Source organism: Lagenorhynchus albirostris, chromosome 11, assembly GCF_949774975.1.
Source record: "Lagenorhynchus albirostris chromosome 11, mLagAlb1.1, whole genome shotgun sequence".
In the NCBI taxonomy this organism is placed as follows: domain Eukaryota; kingdom Metazoa; phylum Chordata; class Mammalia; order Artiodactyla; family Delphinidae; genus Lagenorhynchus; species Lagenorhynchus albirostris.
Genome location: NC_083105.1, coordinates 5,609,907 through 5,628,666, shown reverse-complemented (window position 1 = coordinate 5,628,666; position 18,760 = coordinate 5,609,907). Strand labels below are relative to the sequence as shown.

At 55.7% G+C, this 18,760-nt stretch overlaps 1 protein-coding gene across 8 annotated transcripts in view; it reads left to right on the top strand.

The window, feature by feature from the left end:
• The window catches only part of PARVB (parvin beta), a 238,171-nt gene that overhangs the window by 53,928 nt on the left and 165,483 nt on the right, over positions 1 to 18,760 (top strand). For all 8 annotated transcript variants that reach the window (XM_060166930.1, XM_060166929.1, XM_060166928.1 and 5 more), the window contains 3 exons: positions 2,258 to 2,347; positions 5,391 to 5,461; positions 17,498 to 17,600. In XM_060166930.1, coding sequence (XP_060022913.1) covers positions 2,258 to 2,347; positions 5,391 to 5,461; positions 17,498 to 17,600 — 264 coding nt within the window. The remainder of the gene's footprint in view (positions 1 to 2,257; positions 2,348 to 5,390; positions 5,462 to 17,497; positions 17,601 to 18,760) is intronic.

Genomic DNA, 18,760 nt, shown 5'->3' with positions numbered 1-18,760 from the left:
TTTGGTCTGTTTTCTAAGCGGGACTGAGCGACTGGAGGGGATCTTTGGAATGGGGAGTGGGGCCGGGCGGGGTGCGTCTCCAAGTCCTTTGCTCGTGAAGGTGTTAACACGCGTCTGCTTCTTACACAGAGTTAAGCTAAGGATTTGGGGATCAAAAGATGGCTGTGCGTGGGGTCTGCTCCTGGGATCTGGGGCGGCAGGGAGGCTGTGGCTATCTCCAGGTGCAGGGCTGGCCTCCAGACTGCAGTATTGTTGGGAGGGATCCACTTTTTCTTCCCTCTTCTTTTAAATTGAGGTAAAATATACATAACATAAAAGGTACCATTTTAACCCTTTTTAAGTGTACTGTTCAGTGGCACTAAGTTCATTCACGTTGTTGTGTAGCCGTCACCACCCTCCATCTCCAGAACTTTTTCATCTTCCCAAACTGAAGCTCTGTCCCCATTAAACACCGACTCCCCATAATTTCCCCCTATTTTCAGCCCCTGGCACCCAGCATTCTACTTTCTGTCGCTGTGAATTTGACTGTAGGGACCTCCTGTAAGTGGAGTCATACAGGGTTTGCCGTTTTGTGTCTGGCGTATTTCGTTTAGTATACCGTCCTCAGGATTCATCCATGCCGTAGTGTGTGTCAGAATTCCCTTCCTTTTTATCGGTGAATAACATTCCACTGTGTGTATGGACCATACTTATCCGTTCATCCGTCAGTGGACGCTTGGGCCGTTTCTACCTTTTGGCTGTGAAGCGTGTAAGTCATTGCTGCTGTAGGGTGTGGGTGCGCAAGAGAGCCCATTTTTTCACAGTCTTGTATCACGGCCTTCCTGATGTTAGAACCCAACGTCCTGGGCCCCACTGCGTGTTCCTTGTGAGGGACAGAGGGTGGCTTGTCCCCAAAGCTGGGTCTATGGCTGAGTCCAGGGAGCCCACCGTGTGCCCAGCTCCGGCCTCAGAACCTGGTGTTCATCGTTTCATTAAGTCCTTCCAGGGGACCCGACGTTTTGAGAAAACAGGCAGAGAGGTTGCCAGGCGTGCCTGGGGTTGGGTCACCCTGGCCTGCCTGTCCCAAGGCCATCACGTCCTGTCCCCTTGCTACTCTGTCCCCTGTCCCCTCAGGTCCCGGAATTGGAGATATTCAAAGTTCGAGGTGACTGCAGTATTGAAAGAGGAAGTAGGTTTCCACCTCTGAGGACGTTTCATTACAGAGGCCTTGAAACTAACACAACGTTGTAATTCAATTACGATTTAAAAAAAAAAAAAAAAGGAAAAAAGAGGAGAAGGAAGGCTGGGCACTTGTCACTGGAGCTCACCGAGGAAGAGGCTGGGTTTGGGGCGTGTGGTCGGGGACTGTCACCCAGCAGTTCTCAGCCAGGGCTGGAAAGGTGCCCAGCGCCCCCTGCACCCACTGGATGGGGGCTGGAGCCTGGAGTCCGATGCAGTTATGGCCGGTGGAAGAAATGCGCCGTTAGCCCCGGATGTCCCGGGGTGGCCCCCGGCCAGTGTAAGTGGAGATGCTTTCCTGGAACGTGTCTAGTGCGGGGGGCGAGGGATCCTTTCTGTACCGTGGCATCCAGGCCGCCCCTCTCATCACGTAGCCAGCCCTGCGGTCCCTGCGACTGTTCAGGGCACCCTCCTCCCCCGCCCCCCGGCACCCTGTCTGCCCTCTGGACACGGTCCTGTGCTCCCAGCTCCAAGTCTCCAGATCCAGTGTGTCAGATTCTGCTGTGTGTTTCACTGCTCCCGACCCTGGGCATCACCTAGCGTCAGGCCAGCCGGATTCTGTCCCGTGAATGTGGCCACGGACGACGGCACCGCCTCGCCTGCTGCGTGCCGGGAGGGTCTTCACACCCAGAGTCCACGGCCGAGGACGTTGCTGTCCAGGAGGGGGAGGGGAGCCCGCCCTTTTCAGGCCCTGTTGCTGTGATCCAAGAAGCTTCGTCCATCTCAGCAGCCCTGGGTGGCTCTGGAAGCACCCAGAAGCTTCCATGACATCGTCATGTGTTGCAAAGGGTGGTGAAAACAGCCTGGCCGGGCCTGGTGAGAATCGGGAACTCTCTGGCGTGGGTGAAGAATTGCAGAATGTATTCTTGGTTCGGGGCATTTTTCCTTGGACTCTTTCTGGGCAACCAGCCATTTAGGAATGTTTGTTAAATGCTTAAAAAACAGGAGTTGATTTCTCTCTGTTTCCACTGCCAACATGCGAGGCCACAATATTCCATTTCTACTAACTGGCTTTTTCCTTTCTCTTTCTGCCTGACAGTGAGTGACTTGCAGGAAGAAGGGGAAAATGCCATGAACTTGCCGATGTCCCTTGCCTCGGTGGAGATCCACCCCGAAGACACCCTGCTCGGTATTATCGGTTTCTCCAGCTCCTTGTCGTGGGCGAGTTGAGCTTCCCAGCTTGCGGTTGGTCTGGGAGGGGCTGAAAAGGAGCATTCGTGGCCTTTTGATCAGACTCAGACGTCACATGGGGCTCTCAGCTCAAGGTCACGTTGAGAAAAGTCTGTAGGAAAAAAGCAAGCCTTCCCTTGTAGGTTACTGCCTTTCTGATTGCAAATGTCAGTTTTATTGTGATTTGAGTATGATGAGGCCAACGGATCAGGAGCTGACTGCCACGGCAAAGGTGGTGTGTTAAACTCACGGTTCCCAAGGCGACAGGGAGGGCAGCAGCCTCGGGCAGCGACGGGGAGGGCAGCAGCCTCGGGCAGGAGGCAGAAGGAGTGACGGGGAAGCGCGGGCAGAAGCCTTTATTGTGGTTGTCACAGGAAGGAGTGAGTGAGGCAGGGTTCATAAGCAGGTTTGGATGGGCTGGGCTGGGTAATTCCAGGGGCCTCTGGGACACAGGGGCTGCCCCGAGTTGTCTGTACCTGGTCCCAGGTGATTAGGGCAGGGGCTGTTGGCTCGGTGTGTAAGAGCCCTGTGTGAGCTCAGTTAGAGAGGTGTCTGGGGGGTGTGGGCTCTGGGTTGGCTGTTTGCACGTGGAAGGCATTCCCAGGGGACACGTTTGGTGTTTTGGGAATCAGCTAGCTCTGAGAGCAGAGTCCCTCTAGGTACCCAAGGCCCCAAGACGTCAAAACATTAGAAAATACACAAAATAAGAAACACGATTAACATACCCCCCATCTCTGCACAAGCCGTAGTGGCCTCCATGCCAGGGGCCTGCTAGGTGGGACCTACCAAGTGGTACCGGCCCTGCACTCACCTCCTCAGGACCGCATCCCAGCCGGCACTGATGAGGTGGTGGCCTGGACACACTTGCCTTAAAGCGTGTTTTGGGATCCGATGGATCTGGAAGGCAGTCTCGGAACATTCCGCTTCTTTCCAAACCCTGCCTGGTTCAAAGGGAAGTCCCGGTTGATGCCTCTGTTGTGGTTCCCACGACAAGGCCAGGCCAGCAAGAGCTGATGGGGAAGAAATGCAAACGCACGTCCAGGCGGCCGACCTGCAGCCAAACGCTGGACGGGCTCGGAGGTGCCGCTGGCATCCCCTGCGGCGTCCCCTGCGGTATCCCCTCCGCTCTAAGAGCGTGACCTTCACTGATGCTCTTCTGTTTTGTCTTCAGTCTGGCTGCAGCCACTGCCCAGGCAAGTGACCCTCTCCCAGGAGACACTGGGGATGAACACTGTCTGGAAATTACCCCGATTCAGAGCAGGGTTTCTCCCGAACCCACCCCGTGCTGTGGGCATTTGGCACCGGATAATTCTTTTTTTTTTTTTTTTTTTTTTTTTTTTTTGCGGTACGCGGGCCTCTCGCTGTTGTGGCCTCTCCCGTTGCGGAGCACAGGCTCTGGACGCGCAGGCTCAGCGGCCATGGCTCACGGCCCCAGCCGCTCCGCGGCATGTGGGATCTTCCCGGACTGGGGCACGAACCCATGTGCCCTGCATTGGCAGGCGGACTCTCAACCACTGCGCCACCAGGGAAGCCCCGGATAATTCTTTATAGTCATTCAAGGTGTTGATCAGCATTCCTGGTTTCCACCCACTAGATTCCCCCGGCCCACTCCCCCTCCCCCTCCCCACCCCACCCCACCCCCCGGCTGGGACAACCAAAAACGTCTCCAGACATTACAGCGAGTCCCCTGGGATGGGGGTTCGGGGGACTTGATAGCTTCTGGCTGAGAACCCTGCTTTAGACCAGCAGGAGTGCTAGAAAGTAGATTTACTGTAAACGTGTGACGGGCTATTGTTTTGTCAATATGCCTTGAACCTGCTTTTCCCTGGACCCTAAGTCGCCTGTCTTACGTTTTTCTAAATAGCTGCTCTTGGGCTGGGAGTTGGCATTCTTCCGTTTGCTCTGTAAGGTTCTGCTGGCCCCTGAAGCTCTTGTGACCTTGATAAGAACCACCCTGGTTGGGCTTCCCTGGTGGCTCAGTGGTTAAGAATCCACCTGCCAATGCAGGGGACACGGGCTTGATTCCTGGTCTGGGAAGATCCCACATGCCGCGGAGCAACTAAGCCTGTGCGCCACAACTACTGAGCCTGCGCTCTAGAGCCCGTGCTCCACAACAAGAGAAGCCACCACAATGAGAAGCCCGCGCACCGCAGTGAAGAGTAGCCCCCTCTCTCTGCAACTAGAGAAAGCCCATGCGCAGCAATGAAGACCCAACGCAGCCAAAAATAAATAAATTAAATAAATTAAAAAATATATATATATAGAAATATCTCATAAGCAATCACAAAAAATAAACTTTAAAAAAAAAGAATTTTTGCTGTTGTGAAGCCTCTGTCACTCAAAGCCATTTCATTCCCACCAACGTGGACAGGGTCCCAGCCGTGGGAGCCTGTATGGGCCCCGGGACCCTGGTCATCTCTGCCTGCACGTCCTAGGGGCCAGAGGTTGTGCTTCTTTTCTGTCCTTTTAACACCCCTGCTCAGTTTTGTTCTGCGACGTGTCTGGTGTCTGTGGGTCTTTCCCCTCTGCCGTCCACTTATTACCACTGTGTCACTCCCTCTGTACAAGCTCACTGGTGCCCGTGGTCCATGGATCGAGGGCAGACACGGAGGGGAAAACAGATAAACAGAAACAGAATATGGATAAACACGCTTTGCTGTGAAACATCCTTTTTTCCCCCTGCTCTTTCTAATATTTTTGTCCGTATCACCTTATGTAGTGGCGAGCTTTCTCGGTGAACGCCAGGTCTTCCCCGGGTTTATTAATGATGGCTTTTCCACAGATCCGATTCAGGCCTGTGTGCACCCCCCGCCCTCCTGAAAGATGGGGGCGGATGCTCCATTGCACCCTGGGAGGCAGTTCTTCCCGGGCCGTGTGAATGGCTGCAGGTCTGCTCAGTGAGAGGACCACGGGGCCTCTGCTCTCAATTCCCCCCATCTGTGCAAGGGAAGCCGGCTCCCCGCCCCCCGCGACGCTAACCCCCCTGTCCTTTGTCCCTGCAGAGGAGAACCAGGAGCGCACGGTGATCGACCCCACCTCCAGGGACGACCCCAGATTCAGAGAGTTGGTCAAGGTGAGGACGAGTGTCCTGGCTGGGATGTTCTTGGGAGGTCAGATCTTGGGGTTCAGGCTCTTGTGGGCCAGAGGAGCAAAGCTGGGGGCTGGTCAAGGGGACTTACTGCTGCGTTTGGTGGGGGCATGTGAAGGATGAGGCTGGACAGCCTGGAGCATCTCCCAGGGGCCCAGCCCCACGGGGCCTCTCCGACGGCCGGCTCCCCGTCATGTGCTGGACCCAGTTATGCGGGGACCCTTTTCTTAACACTTGGAATAAGCAGCTGCAGTGACCGCTCACGGTGCCTTGCAGACCGGTTCAAGGCGTTCAAACCCTTTCCGGAGCGAGAGGGGTGGCGTTCAGAGGAAACTCTGAAAAGCGGGCACGTGGGCCCCCTCTGGATCCTCATTGGATGCTGGTGCCCCTGCACTGGGCAGCGGTCAGGTTCTGCAGCGTCTGGACGTGTGGGGACCGGCGAGGCCAGAGGATGGCTGCCTGGTTCCAGAAAGTCAGGGAAGCAAGGCCAGCCCGGGCCGCTGGCTCTGGGCTCCTTCGGGGCCATGGCGGCTGCGCGTCTCTCCCCACTGGTCTCTCGAGCCTGGCTTAGCGGTGAGGTTTCCTTCGTCGCGTTAACCTTTGTCGGAGCGAGCGTGGATTGCAGTTTGATGCTCTGATCTAAACCATAGCAGGGCGTCAGAGGTAATCCCTGGGCCGGCAAGGGCTCTGACAGCATTGTCACCTGCGAGCCCAGAGGCCAGTGGACCTGGGCTGTGCAGACGCCGTTTAGGGCAGTGCCACACGCATATCCTATGAAAAGGGCTTTTTCAAAAGTTTCTCCACCTTAACCGCTGCGGTTGGGCCCAATGAGGGCACGACTGCCTTTTCACGAGGGCTGCTTCAGGATAAACAAAACCTTTGCAAGTTGTAGCTTTTAAAGAACTGAAATGGAAAATGTCTGTTTTCAGGCCCCCCCCCATAATGTTGATTCTGAGCATCTTAAACTGCCTAGTTTATTAAGATTTCTTTTTTTCCTGAACACCCACTTTGTTATTCTGAACAGAAGATTGTCGGTGAGGAAAAGTAACCCTGCACTCCAGCCACTAAAATGTTCTCCACGGGCGATATTTAAGTAGTAGAAGGGGATGCCCTGTTTTTGTCAGGGTTCTCCAGAGAAACAGAATCCACAGGAGATGGCCCTATCTCTCGACCTCTCTATCTCTCTCTCCATCTCTCTATCTATCTCTCTCTCTCTGTATATATCTCTTCTGTCTCTCTCTGTCTCTATCTATAGAGACTTATAAGGATTGGCTCACGTGATTATGGAGGCTGAGAAGACCCATGATCTGCCCTCTGCAAACTGGGGACCAGGAAAGCTGGTCAGAGGGCCTGAGAGCCCAGGACAGGACTTGCACGTCCCAGGCAAAGAGAGGGCGAGTCCAGCCTTCCTCTACCTTTTGTCCTCTTCAGGCCCTTCCTGGATTGCACGCCACCCACCCACGCTGGCCTGGGCCCTCTGCTTTACTCAGGCCACCAATACAAATGCTAATCTCTTCCCGAGACACCCTCACAGCCACGCCCAGAAGGGATGTTTAATCAGCAGCCTTGGCGTCCCGGCCAGGCCAAGCTGACACACAAAATCAACCCTCACGTGCCCCGCTCCGATTTTTCCTTCTTCGACACGTAAGCAGAGCTTGAGAGCACGTGAGCATCTTCTCCTTGAAACAAGACCCAGGGGGCCTGGTGTCACCCTCACCTCCATACGGGGACTCCGAGAGAAGTAACTCCCCCACCCCCAGGTTACGCTCTGAACCAGTGAAGTGGCCGGTCTTGAATGAGTCTGTCCGTTTGATGCCTCCTTCGCTGAGCCCCGGTTGAGGGTCCGGAGCTGTGCTGGGCCCCGGGGCTGCGAGATGAACCAGTCACCTCCCTGCTATACGGGGTTCAGATCCGCTTCACGCTCCTCCTGGACCCACTCACTCGGCCCTACCTGCCTCTGCCTCAGGAGACTGCAGGCATTTTTGGCCTCTACCGGGTGAGGGCCGGGCAGCTGCGTGTCCTTTATCCGCCCACACAGAGGGACCACAGCATCTCTGCATCCGGGACCAGCCCGACGGGACCTGCGGAGGCTCTGGCAGCCCCTCCAGCCCCGGATTCCGGGTTCAGATGAACGACCACGTCTGGGGCATGGAGTGTGCCGACTGGAGGGGCTGGGAGTGCGGACATTGACATCCTGTGGGGCAGAGTAGGACTGAGGACCCCAGGGAGTGGGAATGCACGCCTCTCCCTTTCTTCCCCGTCGGGCAGTTCTGAGAGCCGTGCTTCCACAGGAAGTTGGCCGTGTGCTGGGCGTCGGCTGGGTTTTCTTCCGAAGCTGCGGGCGGCTCAGGGGCGCACCTGCCTCCCTTCCCTCTCCCCTCACTCTTGCTAGTCTGGGGTTATGGTCCCCCCAAAAGCAGCAGCAGTCAGCTTGGCCCTGGGCTCTCTTTCCTGGGGAACCCAGGTGTGGTGTGCTGAATCATGGCCCCCAAAGATGTCCACGTCCTAGCCTCTGGAATCTGTGACTGTTACCTCCTTATATGGCAGAAGGGACTTTGCAGATGTGATTAAGCTAGGGGTATGGAGGGAGGGATGACCCTGGATTGTCCGGTGGGCTCACAGGTGTCCTTATAAGAGGGAGGCAGAGAGAGAGTTGACTGCAGGTGATGGTGGCAACATGAGGGTTGCCACCATCAGGGATACGGGATGCCACGCTGCTGGCTTTGAAAATGTGGGAAGGTGCCACGTGCTAAGGAATGTGGGCTCCCCTAGAACGTGGAAAAGGCCAGGAAGCCTTCCCTAGAGCCTCCGGAAGGAATCAGCCCTCCTGACACCTTGGCACTAACCCAGTGAAACTGGTCTTGGACTTCTGACCTCCAGGACTCTGAGGGAATACCCTGGTGGTTTGGAAGCCCCAAATTAGTGATAATTTGTTACAGCAGCCGGAGAAACCAGTACACCAGGCCGAGTTACCTCCTGTCCCTAAACCGCCGCATCCCTTAGCTGTAGCTGAGGGTCCCCATCCCCTTGGGAGCAGGGCCGGCCTTGCTGCCTTGCCAGTTCCCAGGAAGGGCCAGCTGCCAGACACACAGAAGTCTGCTCCCATGGCCATCCCGCCAGCCTGGAGCACATGCGCCTGGAGATGGGCAATTTCTGGAAGGTTCCCCCTGCCGTCAGACTGCAAATCGTACCTCGAGGCTGGTGGCTTATCTTCTAAAACAAACATGAACACAGCAAACAGGACGGCGCCGTCGGGCTGTCTGTCTGTGGCTTGTTGGTTGCTGTAGTGGCACGTGGAGGGGATGTATGTGAAATACTAGTTCTCACTGACTACAGGGCTTTTGAACAGAGACGCACGCGTGCTGGTGGGGGTCTGGGAGATGCCTGGGCTGAGCGCCAGCTACCCTGGGTGGTTGTTGTTTGTCAGGTAAGGGGGAGGCTCAGCGTATCCCTGAGTCGGGGTTCCCTCACGACAGGGGGCTGTCAGCACCTCCTTTTCTTGGCGTGGGGAGGAACTGGCCCCAGGGCCAGGCAGCCTGTACGCGCAGTCAGGGGTGAGCTGCCCATGGCCTGCCCGGGGGTGCCGCCGAGCCGGACACCCTTAGACGTGCTCCGGGCTGGCGGCCCTGCTGCCTCACTTCCCGCCCCCACCCCACCCCCGCAACTCCAGCGCTCTGGCCCCCGAGCCTCCTTGCCCCTCCCTCCTTGAGCAAGCTGAGCACCTGCCCACCTGGGTGTGAGGTTAGAAAGCCCGTTTCCCCCAAGCCCAACCCCACTTCTGATGCCGGTTGTAAGTGTGGGAGCCCCAAGACGACCCATAGGTTTGATACTTTGCTGAAAGGACTCGTTATACTCACGGTTACGGCTTACTCCGGTGAGAGGACACAGGTTAAAATCGGCCGAGGAGGAAGTGCAGGTTGTTTTGGTGCAGGGTGTGGACCACGTGCAGGCCTGAGCTCGTCAGGGTGAGGTCTGGCTGACGTCCCGACCGCTGGCCACGTCCAGTCTTGGGACCAGCAGGACCTTTCTGAGTTAGCACGGTCGGCCCCCCGGCTTTCGTTCTCTGTTCTCCATCATGTGCACTTCGTTGCCTCTTGTCTTGGCCCCTGTCCTGTCTCTCTCTGTAGACTTACCCCCACTGACCCTCCTACCTCAGGACTGTTGGTGTTTAAAACATTGTGAGCTGCTCTCTGCTCCCTGTCAAAAACCCTGACTTTGGCTACGCCAGGCATTAAGAACGAAGCCGCTCATTGAAACATTCTCTTCGAGCGTCTTTTGTGTGTGATGCAGTGTGTGAGGGGGTGAAGGGGTGGGTGTGATGGGCTGTGGAATCGGCTCCCTGGATTCAAATCCCGGCTCGGATTAAAGCAGAACAGTCGTGCCCGTCTGCCAGCATGAGGGTGACGTCAGATGCCACACGCTTGCTGTCCGGCGGGTGCCGTGCCGGGCGCTGGAACATGGGCACAAACAGGGCAGAGCTGGGGGGGAGGTGCATGGGCAGGTCTGTGGTTCCAGTTTAGAAGTGAGTATCCTGTGGGCTCGGGAGCTGAAAGACTTACCCTGTCTCCTGTATGCAGGTGTTTGTCCTGTGGTCCTTTTCGCTAGCATCCTCCAGGAGTGCCCTGAATCTCTTAACAGGGTGAACAGCTGGTGCCGCCTGGGGAAGATAGCAGTTTACAGATGAGATCCTTTATATTTTTAATGATCTTTGAAAGAGGGAATGGCAGTTCTCGTGCTTTCCAGAGTGAATAGTCAGAGAGGGGCCTGCGCACTTGCGGGTGCGTTGGTCCAAGGCAGGCTGGCCGTGTCGTCACCGGGGAACGCATTTCTCCCCATAAGCAGATTTCGCATCTCATCTCCCAGTTTACTGGGCAAGGCTCCTTCAGGTTGTTCAGTTCTGCTTTCTCCCTTCCTTTGCCCCTACGAAGAAACTCAGCTGCACAAAGATGGTCTTCTGGGCAGAAGACGGTGCTATCATCGTTGTGTGGAGACGCCCGGGGACGTGGCTGGCACTGCACCTGGCTGGGATGCTCTCCTGCCGGTTGCAATGAGCCTGCGTCCTCCGTGCATTAAGCCACGGCAAGCCTGTCTGGAAGTGATTGAAACATAACTGTCATAGCTTTGGGGGAGACAGGCTGCAGCTCTTCATGATCATTTAGAAGGAACTCAGGGGGAAGTCATTTTTATTCCGGCTACAGCAAGCTTGTGAAAAGTCTATGCAGAGAGCACTGTGCCAAGGGCGTCATTAATACACGTCCTAGACACGTGCCTGCAGGACTCGGGCTTTGCAAATGAGTACGTCCCTAAAAGTAAGGACGGGTGCTATCTTTAAAAAGTCTTTTGTGAACCAGAAGATTAAGACGGATGACCTGGGCGGTACAAGGACAGGGTGGTTGGCGGTGGCCAGGAGGGGACTGCATCTCCGTGGGGGAGACGGATGACCTGGGCAGTACAAGGACAGGGTGGTTGGTGGTGGCCCGGAGGGGACTGCATCTCCGCGGGGGAGACGGATGACCTGGGCGGTACAAGGACAGGGTGGTTGGCGGTGGCCAGGAGGGGACTGCATCTCCGCGGGGGCAGCAGTGAAACCGGGAGGCGGATTTGCTTTTGCTCCCAGAGCTGACCTCTGTGGCCCACGGCATGAAATGTGATTTTCATCCCCTTCTGTCTGTTGTTTTCGTATTTGGACTTTGACCAGGTCAGAGATCCAGTTTTAGTTTCTTCATAGCAGAAACATCTCTTGTGTGTTTTCCTACAGGACCTTGCTCTGGGCAAGGCAGCCTCTAGAACCAAATGTCTGCATGCCCCAGAGGCTTTTCTAGGTCTGTAGGCAGCCCTGCCGTTGATTTGAGCGCCTTGCGTGGGTCTGTTCCTAGTTTAGCCCCTGCGGTGATGGCCTTGAGTAGGCTGGCGGTCCAGCTGGGGAGACAGACATGTCGAGGGACGGATGAGTATGTTTCCAGGTGGCATGACCGCATTGAAGGAAACTGAAGCGAGAAGCAGGGTGGTTCCTTCTCCGCTCTGTTTTTGGTGGGGTGGTCGGAGTTGGCATTTGAGCGGAGACCTGCTGGTTGGTACCTAGGGCGGCAGCAAGTGCAGAGGCCCCCTGGGATGCCCGTGCTGGCAGGTGTGAAGGCCAGTGAGGGGGGCAGCGTGGCTGGAGCCTAGACAGCAAGGACGAGGGTGATCGGAGGTAAGATCAGAGAGGTGGCAGGGGTGCGAAATGGTGTTTGACTCCCGGGGCTGGTTTGGGGGGGCACAGGGACGTGGGATGACCGGCAAGCAGCTGTGACACCTAACTGCCCATGTGGGGCAGAGACTAGGTCATGTTTCTTTATAGCTCCAATACCTCGGGTGGTGTCCACATATCCTAGGTGCTGCTAGCTAGGCTGAGTAAATCAGAAAGGGGTTTCTGACGCGCAGAGAAGCCGTGGGTGGTGACGGTGACATCTGTGTAGATCACTATAGTTGATTAGCACTGGCCAGTAGATCATCTCACCAAGTCCTCAAAATAGCCCAGCAGAGGTAGATGCTAGCACCTGCATTCTAGAGGTCCATTGCTTAATAACAGGTTTATTGAGATAGAATTCCCATACCGTACAGTTCAGTGGTTGTTAGTGTACTCCCAGAGCGGTTGAGCCATCACCTCAATCAGTCAGGGACATTTTCATCACCCCAGAAAGGAACCCCGTAACGACCAGCACCCAGCCCTGTATCGTCCTTCCTGGCCCCCGGCAACCACTTTGTCTCTAAAGAATTATTCCGTCTCTATAATTCGCATATGCTAGATATTTCATAAAAGGGGAATCATATCAGTACGTGACTTTTGTGTCGTCTGGCTTCCTTCACTTAGCATATAGTGTTTTTGAGATTCATCCATGTTATAGCAGGTGTCCAAACTCCATTCCTGGACTTCCCTGGTGGCGCAGTGGTTAAGAATCCGCCTGCCAGTGCAGGGGACACAGGTTCGATCCCTGGTCTGGGAAGATCCCACATGCCGTGGAGCAACTAAGCCCGTGCACCACAACTACGGAGCCTGCACTCGAGGGCCCACAAGCACAACTACTGAGTCCACGTGCCACAACTACTGAAGCCCATGTGCCTAGAGCCCGTGCTCCACAACAAGAGAAGCCACCACGATGAGAAGCCCGCGCATCACAACGAAGAGTAGCCCCCGCGCACGGCAGGAAAGACCCAACACAGCCCAAAAAAAAAAGAACTGCATTCCTTTTCATGGCTGAATAATATTCCATCGTATGGATAGACCACAACGTGCTGATCCGTTCTTTCTCGACGGCATTTGGGTTGTTTCCACATTTTGGTTATTTTGAATAGTGCTGCTATGAACATCCGTGTACAAGGTTTTGTATGAGCTTGTGTTTGCAGTTCTTTTTGGTATATACCTGGGAGTGAAATTGCTGGGTCATATGGTGATTCTGTGCTTAACCTTTTGAGGAACTGCCAGACTGTTTCCGTAGTGGCTGCACCATTTTACATCCCCCGAAGAAGTGTATGGAAATTCTTCCAGTTTCTCTACATCCTTGGCAACACTTATTGTTCGTCTTTTTGATTATAGCTACCCTAGTAGGTATGAAATGGTATCTCGTAGTGGTTGTTTTTTGTTTTTTGCGGTACGCGGGCCTCTCACTGTTGTGGCCTCTCCCATTGCGGAGCACAGGCTCCGGACGCGCAGGCTAAGCGGCCATGGCTCACGGGCCCAGCCGCTCCACGGCATGTGGGATCCTCCTGGACCAGGGCACGAACCCGTGTCCCCTGCATCGGCAGGCGGACTCGCAACCACTGCGCCACCAGGGAAGCCCTACCTCCACGTTTTCTAAGAGTTTTATAGTTTTAGTTCCTACACTGAGGTCTGATCCATTTTGAGTTGATTTCTATATATGGTGTAAAGTAAGGGTTCAGTTTTATTCTTTTGCATGTGGGTATCCAGTTGTCCCAGCAGCATTTGTTAAAAAGACTTTTTTCCCCCATCGAATTGTCTTAGCCCCCTTATGGATGTCACTTGGCTGTAATGTGAAGTTTATTTCTGACCTCTCATTTCTGTTTCATTGACCTCTGTGTCCTCCTGCCAGTATCACATGTTTTGATACTCTAGCTTTGTAGGAAAGTTTGAAATCAGGAAGTGTCAGTTCTCCAACTTCGTTCTTCCTTTTCAAGATTGTTTTGGCTTTTGGGGGTCTCTGGACTTTCCATTTGCATGGTGGGATTTGCTTGTCAGTTTCGGCAAAGAAGCCATGTGGATAGCGATTAATTTTTATAAGTGGCATGTATTATTATTTTTTCTAATTACCAAAGTAACATATACTGCTGAAAACCTGGAAGACAGAAAACTCAAACAGAAGGCAGTGGTAATTTTTAAATTCGTGTCCCTCCAGGCTTTTTCTTTTGTGCAGTCAGCTTTTCCTACACAAAATTGGAAATCATTTCCGAGTTGGTAAACGTCTAGGAGCACATTTGGATTGGTACCTTGGGAGAAATTTCTGGAAGTGGAATTGCTGGGTCCCGTAGCACACACAGGCCCAGTGTGGAGGCTGTTTGGGCGGCAGCTCTGTCCTCCGATGGGCACCGGCCCCTCCTGGCCTCCCTGCCGGGTCCACACCGGGATAGCGGTTCACTACTCCGCGGCCCGGATCTCGCCACCCCGCCACCAGGCCCGCCTGCCCCACCCCCCAGGCACCTCTTTCTGCTCAGCTGTTTCCTGTCCCGCCCTTGAAGGCCACTTCCTCTGCTCCCGGGGCCGCGCGACCCCTCACGTCAGAATCCTTTGTGGTGGCTCGTGCTCACCATTCATCTCTCTCTGCTGCGTCTCCCGGCTGGACCTGGACTCCCGGAGGGCAGGGGACGCGCCTCCTTTGTCCCCACGTCCTGGCACCAGGAAGGCGCTCAGTGACAGCCGTTGAGCTGAGTGTAATACTGCCACTCAGCTCCAGTAGCTGCTGTGAAATCCCTGATGAAAGGCCGAGGTAGCAGATTCCTAGAGCTGTGTGGAATGAAGGGCCCGAGGATCGCGGCGCTCCCGCGAGGAGCCTGGCGCTGGTGGCTGGAGAGGTAAAGCTACGGGGCAGGTCTGTCTGTGATCCCGAATCTGCTGTTTTTGGCCGTGTAACCGGGGCCCAGAAGGTGGATGTTGGGGTCTGGAGAGCTAGGTGGGTCTCTGCTCCGTGATGTCGGGGCCTGGACGGGGCAGGCGTCCTCCCGGCTGCTTCCAGACCCCCCTCCGTCATCGTACTGCCGACTGTGCCCTGCCACCCCTCCTGGTTCTCCCCTTTGTTCATTGATACCTACAGCCCCTGGCCTGGCGGCTTCCTCTCTGCCCCGCCCCCCCACTCCTGCCGCTCCATCCACCGAGATGCCCGCGCACCAGCTCCTTCCTCAGGCTCCCCCTCTGCATCTGCCCGTACCCAGGGTCAAAGTCAGACCTTGCTTCTCCCCAACCCCCTCCCCGTGCCCCTCCGGGGTCCCCACGTCCAGTCCCCACTCCCCCTAGTGCCCACGGTCACTCGTCTCATCCACTGCCCCCTCCCCTCCTGGCCCAGGTGAGAGTACAGGGCTGGCCCCGCCCCCCCACCCCTCTTGGCCTTGGAAGCCCCACCCCCTGACCTCCCAGGTGGTTCCAGGTGGCTACAGGACCCCTGACACAAGGAAGCTGGGAGGGTGGTGAGAGAGGAGGGTGGGAGCTGGGTGACGGGAGAGGGTGCCGCAAGGTGGGAGAGAAGGCAGCCGGGTGGCGAGGTCCAGCTCCCAGCCTCCCAGGATGCTCGCCCCCCAGGGAGGGAGACGGAGCAGGGCTGCAGCGTGGGGCCAGCTCCATCCTGCCGACCTTTCGGGAATGGCTTCGACAAAACCAGAATGCCGCGGGGCTGAGACGGAGCAGGATTCTGTGGTCCTTCCCCCGACTCCGTGTGCTCTGCCCGCCTTTCGTCAGTGGAGAAACTTTAGCCAAACCTTAAACCAGAGAAGTGAGAAAATGCAGAAACAAAGGAGAACAGTCTAACGAGACTAAATAATTGTTTAGTCATTAAGCAAAGTCAAGGACCTTTAGTTCCTCCCCAAGGGCTACAGATAACATTCTGAGCCGCACGTATCCTGCGAGCTGTCTTATAGATGCTGAAACCCCCCGCCGGGTGGAAGAAGTGAACTACCTGATGACCAGGCTGTAGCTACGACCTAAGCTGCCACAATTCCGAGAACTGGCCTCAAGGAAATGGGAACAAACTGACCCTGGAACTAAAGAGAAATTGTAGTTAAAACAATCAGGATGACGCTGGTCGGACCACCAATGACCAATTTCAAGATGACTTCCAGAGCTGCCTGTGCTGTTTCTGCATGGAGCCCCGTCCCTCTGTCTATAAAAGCTCGTGCCCCCTGGTTGTCATTGTGGGGGGAGGGAGCCGGCCTTTGGACAGGCGTCCACCCTCTCCCACCCCCAGTGGCTGGCACCCAAAATAAAGCCAACTTTCCTTTCCACCATCCTTGCCTCTTCATTGGCTTTTGAGCAGCACGTGGCCGGACCCCAGTTTCGGCTACAGGGCTGCTGTTGAGTGTAGTCCCTTTAATTTACTTTCACTTCTGTTCTCCATGGGATTGTGTGTCTGATTGAATGTTTTCGAGTTAGTGGGAAAATAGAAATTTCACAGAAATTTGCTTTGTGGCCAATTTTGCAGGTGGCATCCGTATCAGAGAGTGACAGAGGATACTCTAGTCTGGTTTGTGTCCTTTTGTTTATCTCTGAGAGGGCCAATCAGTGCCCATTTCCAGGAGGTTATTGGGACCAGTTAGTTAGCTTCATCGGTTTTGCTTGCACAGGGAAACCATGTAATACGGGTATTTTTGATCAAGTCTCTTCAGACATCCGTTTCATCTTGTGGAGAAGTTTCATTTTGCCTTACGCAGCGTCAGCCAAATGGAATTTTGTTCAGTGGGAACCCTATTTCTCTGTAGAGATTTTCACGATTGAAGCTGTCTTCTTTTATGATATATTACTCAGCGAATTGAAGGGAAACTTGTTGAGAAAAGGCTGGTCTAGAGAAACGAACACGTGTGTCCACATCAAAATTGTACGTCCGTGTTCACAGCAGCGCTGTTGACAACAGCCCCAAAGTGGTGACAACCCAAATGTCCATCGGCTGGGGAATGAATCCGTAAAACGCGTCTCTCCGTACAACGGATTCAGCTGTAAGAAGGAACGAGGTCCTGACACGTGCTACAACTTGGGTGAACCTTGAAAACATCATGATACGTGAAAGAAGCCTGATACAAAAGATCACGTGTGACGTGATTCCTTTCGTACGAAGTATCCAGGACGGGCAGATCCATGGAGACGATGGTTTTGTGGTTGAGAGGAGGTGGGGGAGGGTAGACGGGGCGTGACTGCCGACAATACAGGGCTTCCTTGTGGGGTGATGGAAATGTGCTTCAGTGCATTACGGTGACGGTCGCACAACTTTGTCAGTATACTAAACAATTGGGTGGAATGTAAATTCTATCTCAGTAAAGCCTTGAAGAAATCAGGGTGCCGCTGGGAGCAGGCTCTCAGAGCTTGTCAGTAACAGCCCCTCGGGATCCCCTTCGGTCCACGGCGTTAGGCTCAGGGCTGTCAGGGATGGTTTTAGTGCAGATATTAAGGGAGGGAGGGGGGTGGACGTTTTATGGCTCACCTGTGGGGGGCGGTGTTACTGATGTTTCCTCATTTGATCCGCCCGCCTGCATATGCCATGGGGAACATCATCATTTCCTCCGGCTGAGTTCCCACACGTACCCAAGTCCCCGCTGGGAGGAGGCCAGTCTGCCCATGGTGCCGCCCTCCACCAGTCCTCCTGTGAATCCCACGGGAGCCCTGGCAGCCTGGGTGGGAGAAGCGTGCCCATCCCCTCGGGCTCTCCTGGCCCCTGCACTGGGGGTGTCTCGGTGTCCAGCAGCTCTCCGTTCCTGCGCTTGCTCTGGTCATCACCTGGGCCCTCCTGGCACCAGCGAGCGAGGCCATAACGCCTGTCCACCCCGCAGGTTCTCATCGACTGGGTCAACGACGTGCTGGTGGGGGAGAGAATCATCGTAAAGCAGCTAGAGGAGGACCTGTACGACGGGCAGGTGCTGCAGAAGCTCCTGGGTGAGTCCACGGGAAGGGCGGCCACCACGAGGGGCGGCCCCAGGCTGGACCACAAGATTCTCTACATGGCGACATGGGTCACTCGTCTGTAAGCCGCAGCCCTGAGCCCGTGGCTCCCAGGCGGTGGCCCCTGGGGCCCCGGGTCACCTGCCCTCTCATCGTCCCTCGGGTGGGGGTCCTGCCGGAGCTCCCAGTCACGGGGCTGCAGTGGGTTTGCACAAGCTTCCAGAACCGTCTGTGGCCTCTGCTGTTGGATGCATGTGTACAAGGGGAGTGCGGTGATGGGGCACGAACGGGATGCCGTCTCCTCTCTGGGGCAGCCCTCCCTCCTGGCCTGCGCCCGTCCAGCTGTGAGCACCTCCAGCCTGTGCAGGCCCATCGGGGCCAGGGTGCTGGAGGGGGTGGCCCCCAGCCGTGCCCTTCGGGGGCACGATTTAGATGGGGGGTGGCGGGGGAGTGGCGAGGAGGGAGACTGACTGCGATGCTCTTTTTATGTCTGTCCCTTGTGGACAGAGTTCCTCAGCAAAGTAACATCTGTAGAGCCCTTAGCATGGGGCCGGGCACAGGGTCTGGGGTCAGTAAGGGGTAATGAACAACAACACAACAAAGACAAAGACAGAGAGATGAAGAGTGAAAGCAGGGCTGGTGGGTCCCCCGAGTTCCTCCGAGCACCAGGCGCACGGCAGCCATGCGTTGACCGAGCGAGTGAAGAAAGCCCGGCCGTTTCCTACCTGCAAGGACGTGGCCTCCTTTTATAGGAAGTGCAAAGGCCCTGGATAGGGTCCCCAGATCCCTGTGAGTGTGGCCCAGCGGACTCAGTGTCCCCTTGTCCGTTAGGATACCTCACCTCCTGAAGGTCCCCGGGAGGCCCTGCCCCCAGCATTGGCGGGGTGCAGACCTGCTCCCTGGGCTCTTTCTACGCACGCTCTTCACCCCTTAATGACCCCACAGACCAGCACTGTCCTGTGCAAGGGTCTTCCCAGCAGACTGCCTGGAGGGCCACTCCTTCCAGCCAGGGGCCAGCTCTGGGGTGGGACCATGTTTTGCTCCACAGGGGTGTGCTGGGGAACCCGAGTCAGGCACCTGGAGTTTGGGGGGTGCTGTTGTTGGGGAGAGGTACTGAGGGAAAGCAGACAGGAGGGGCTGGGGCTGGAGAGGGG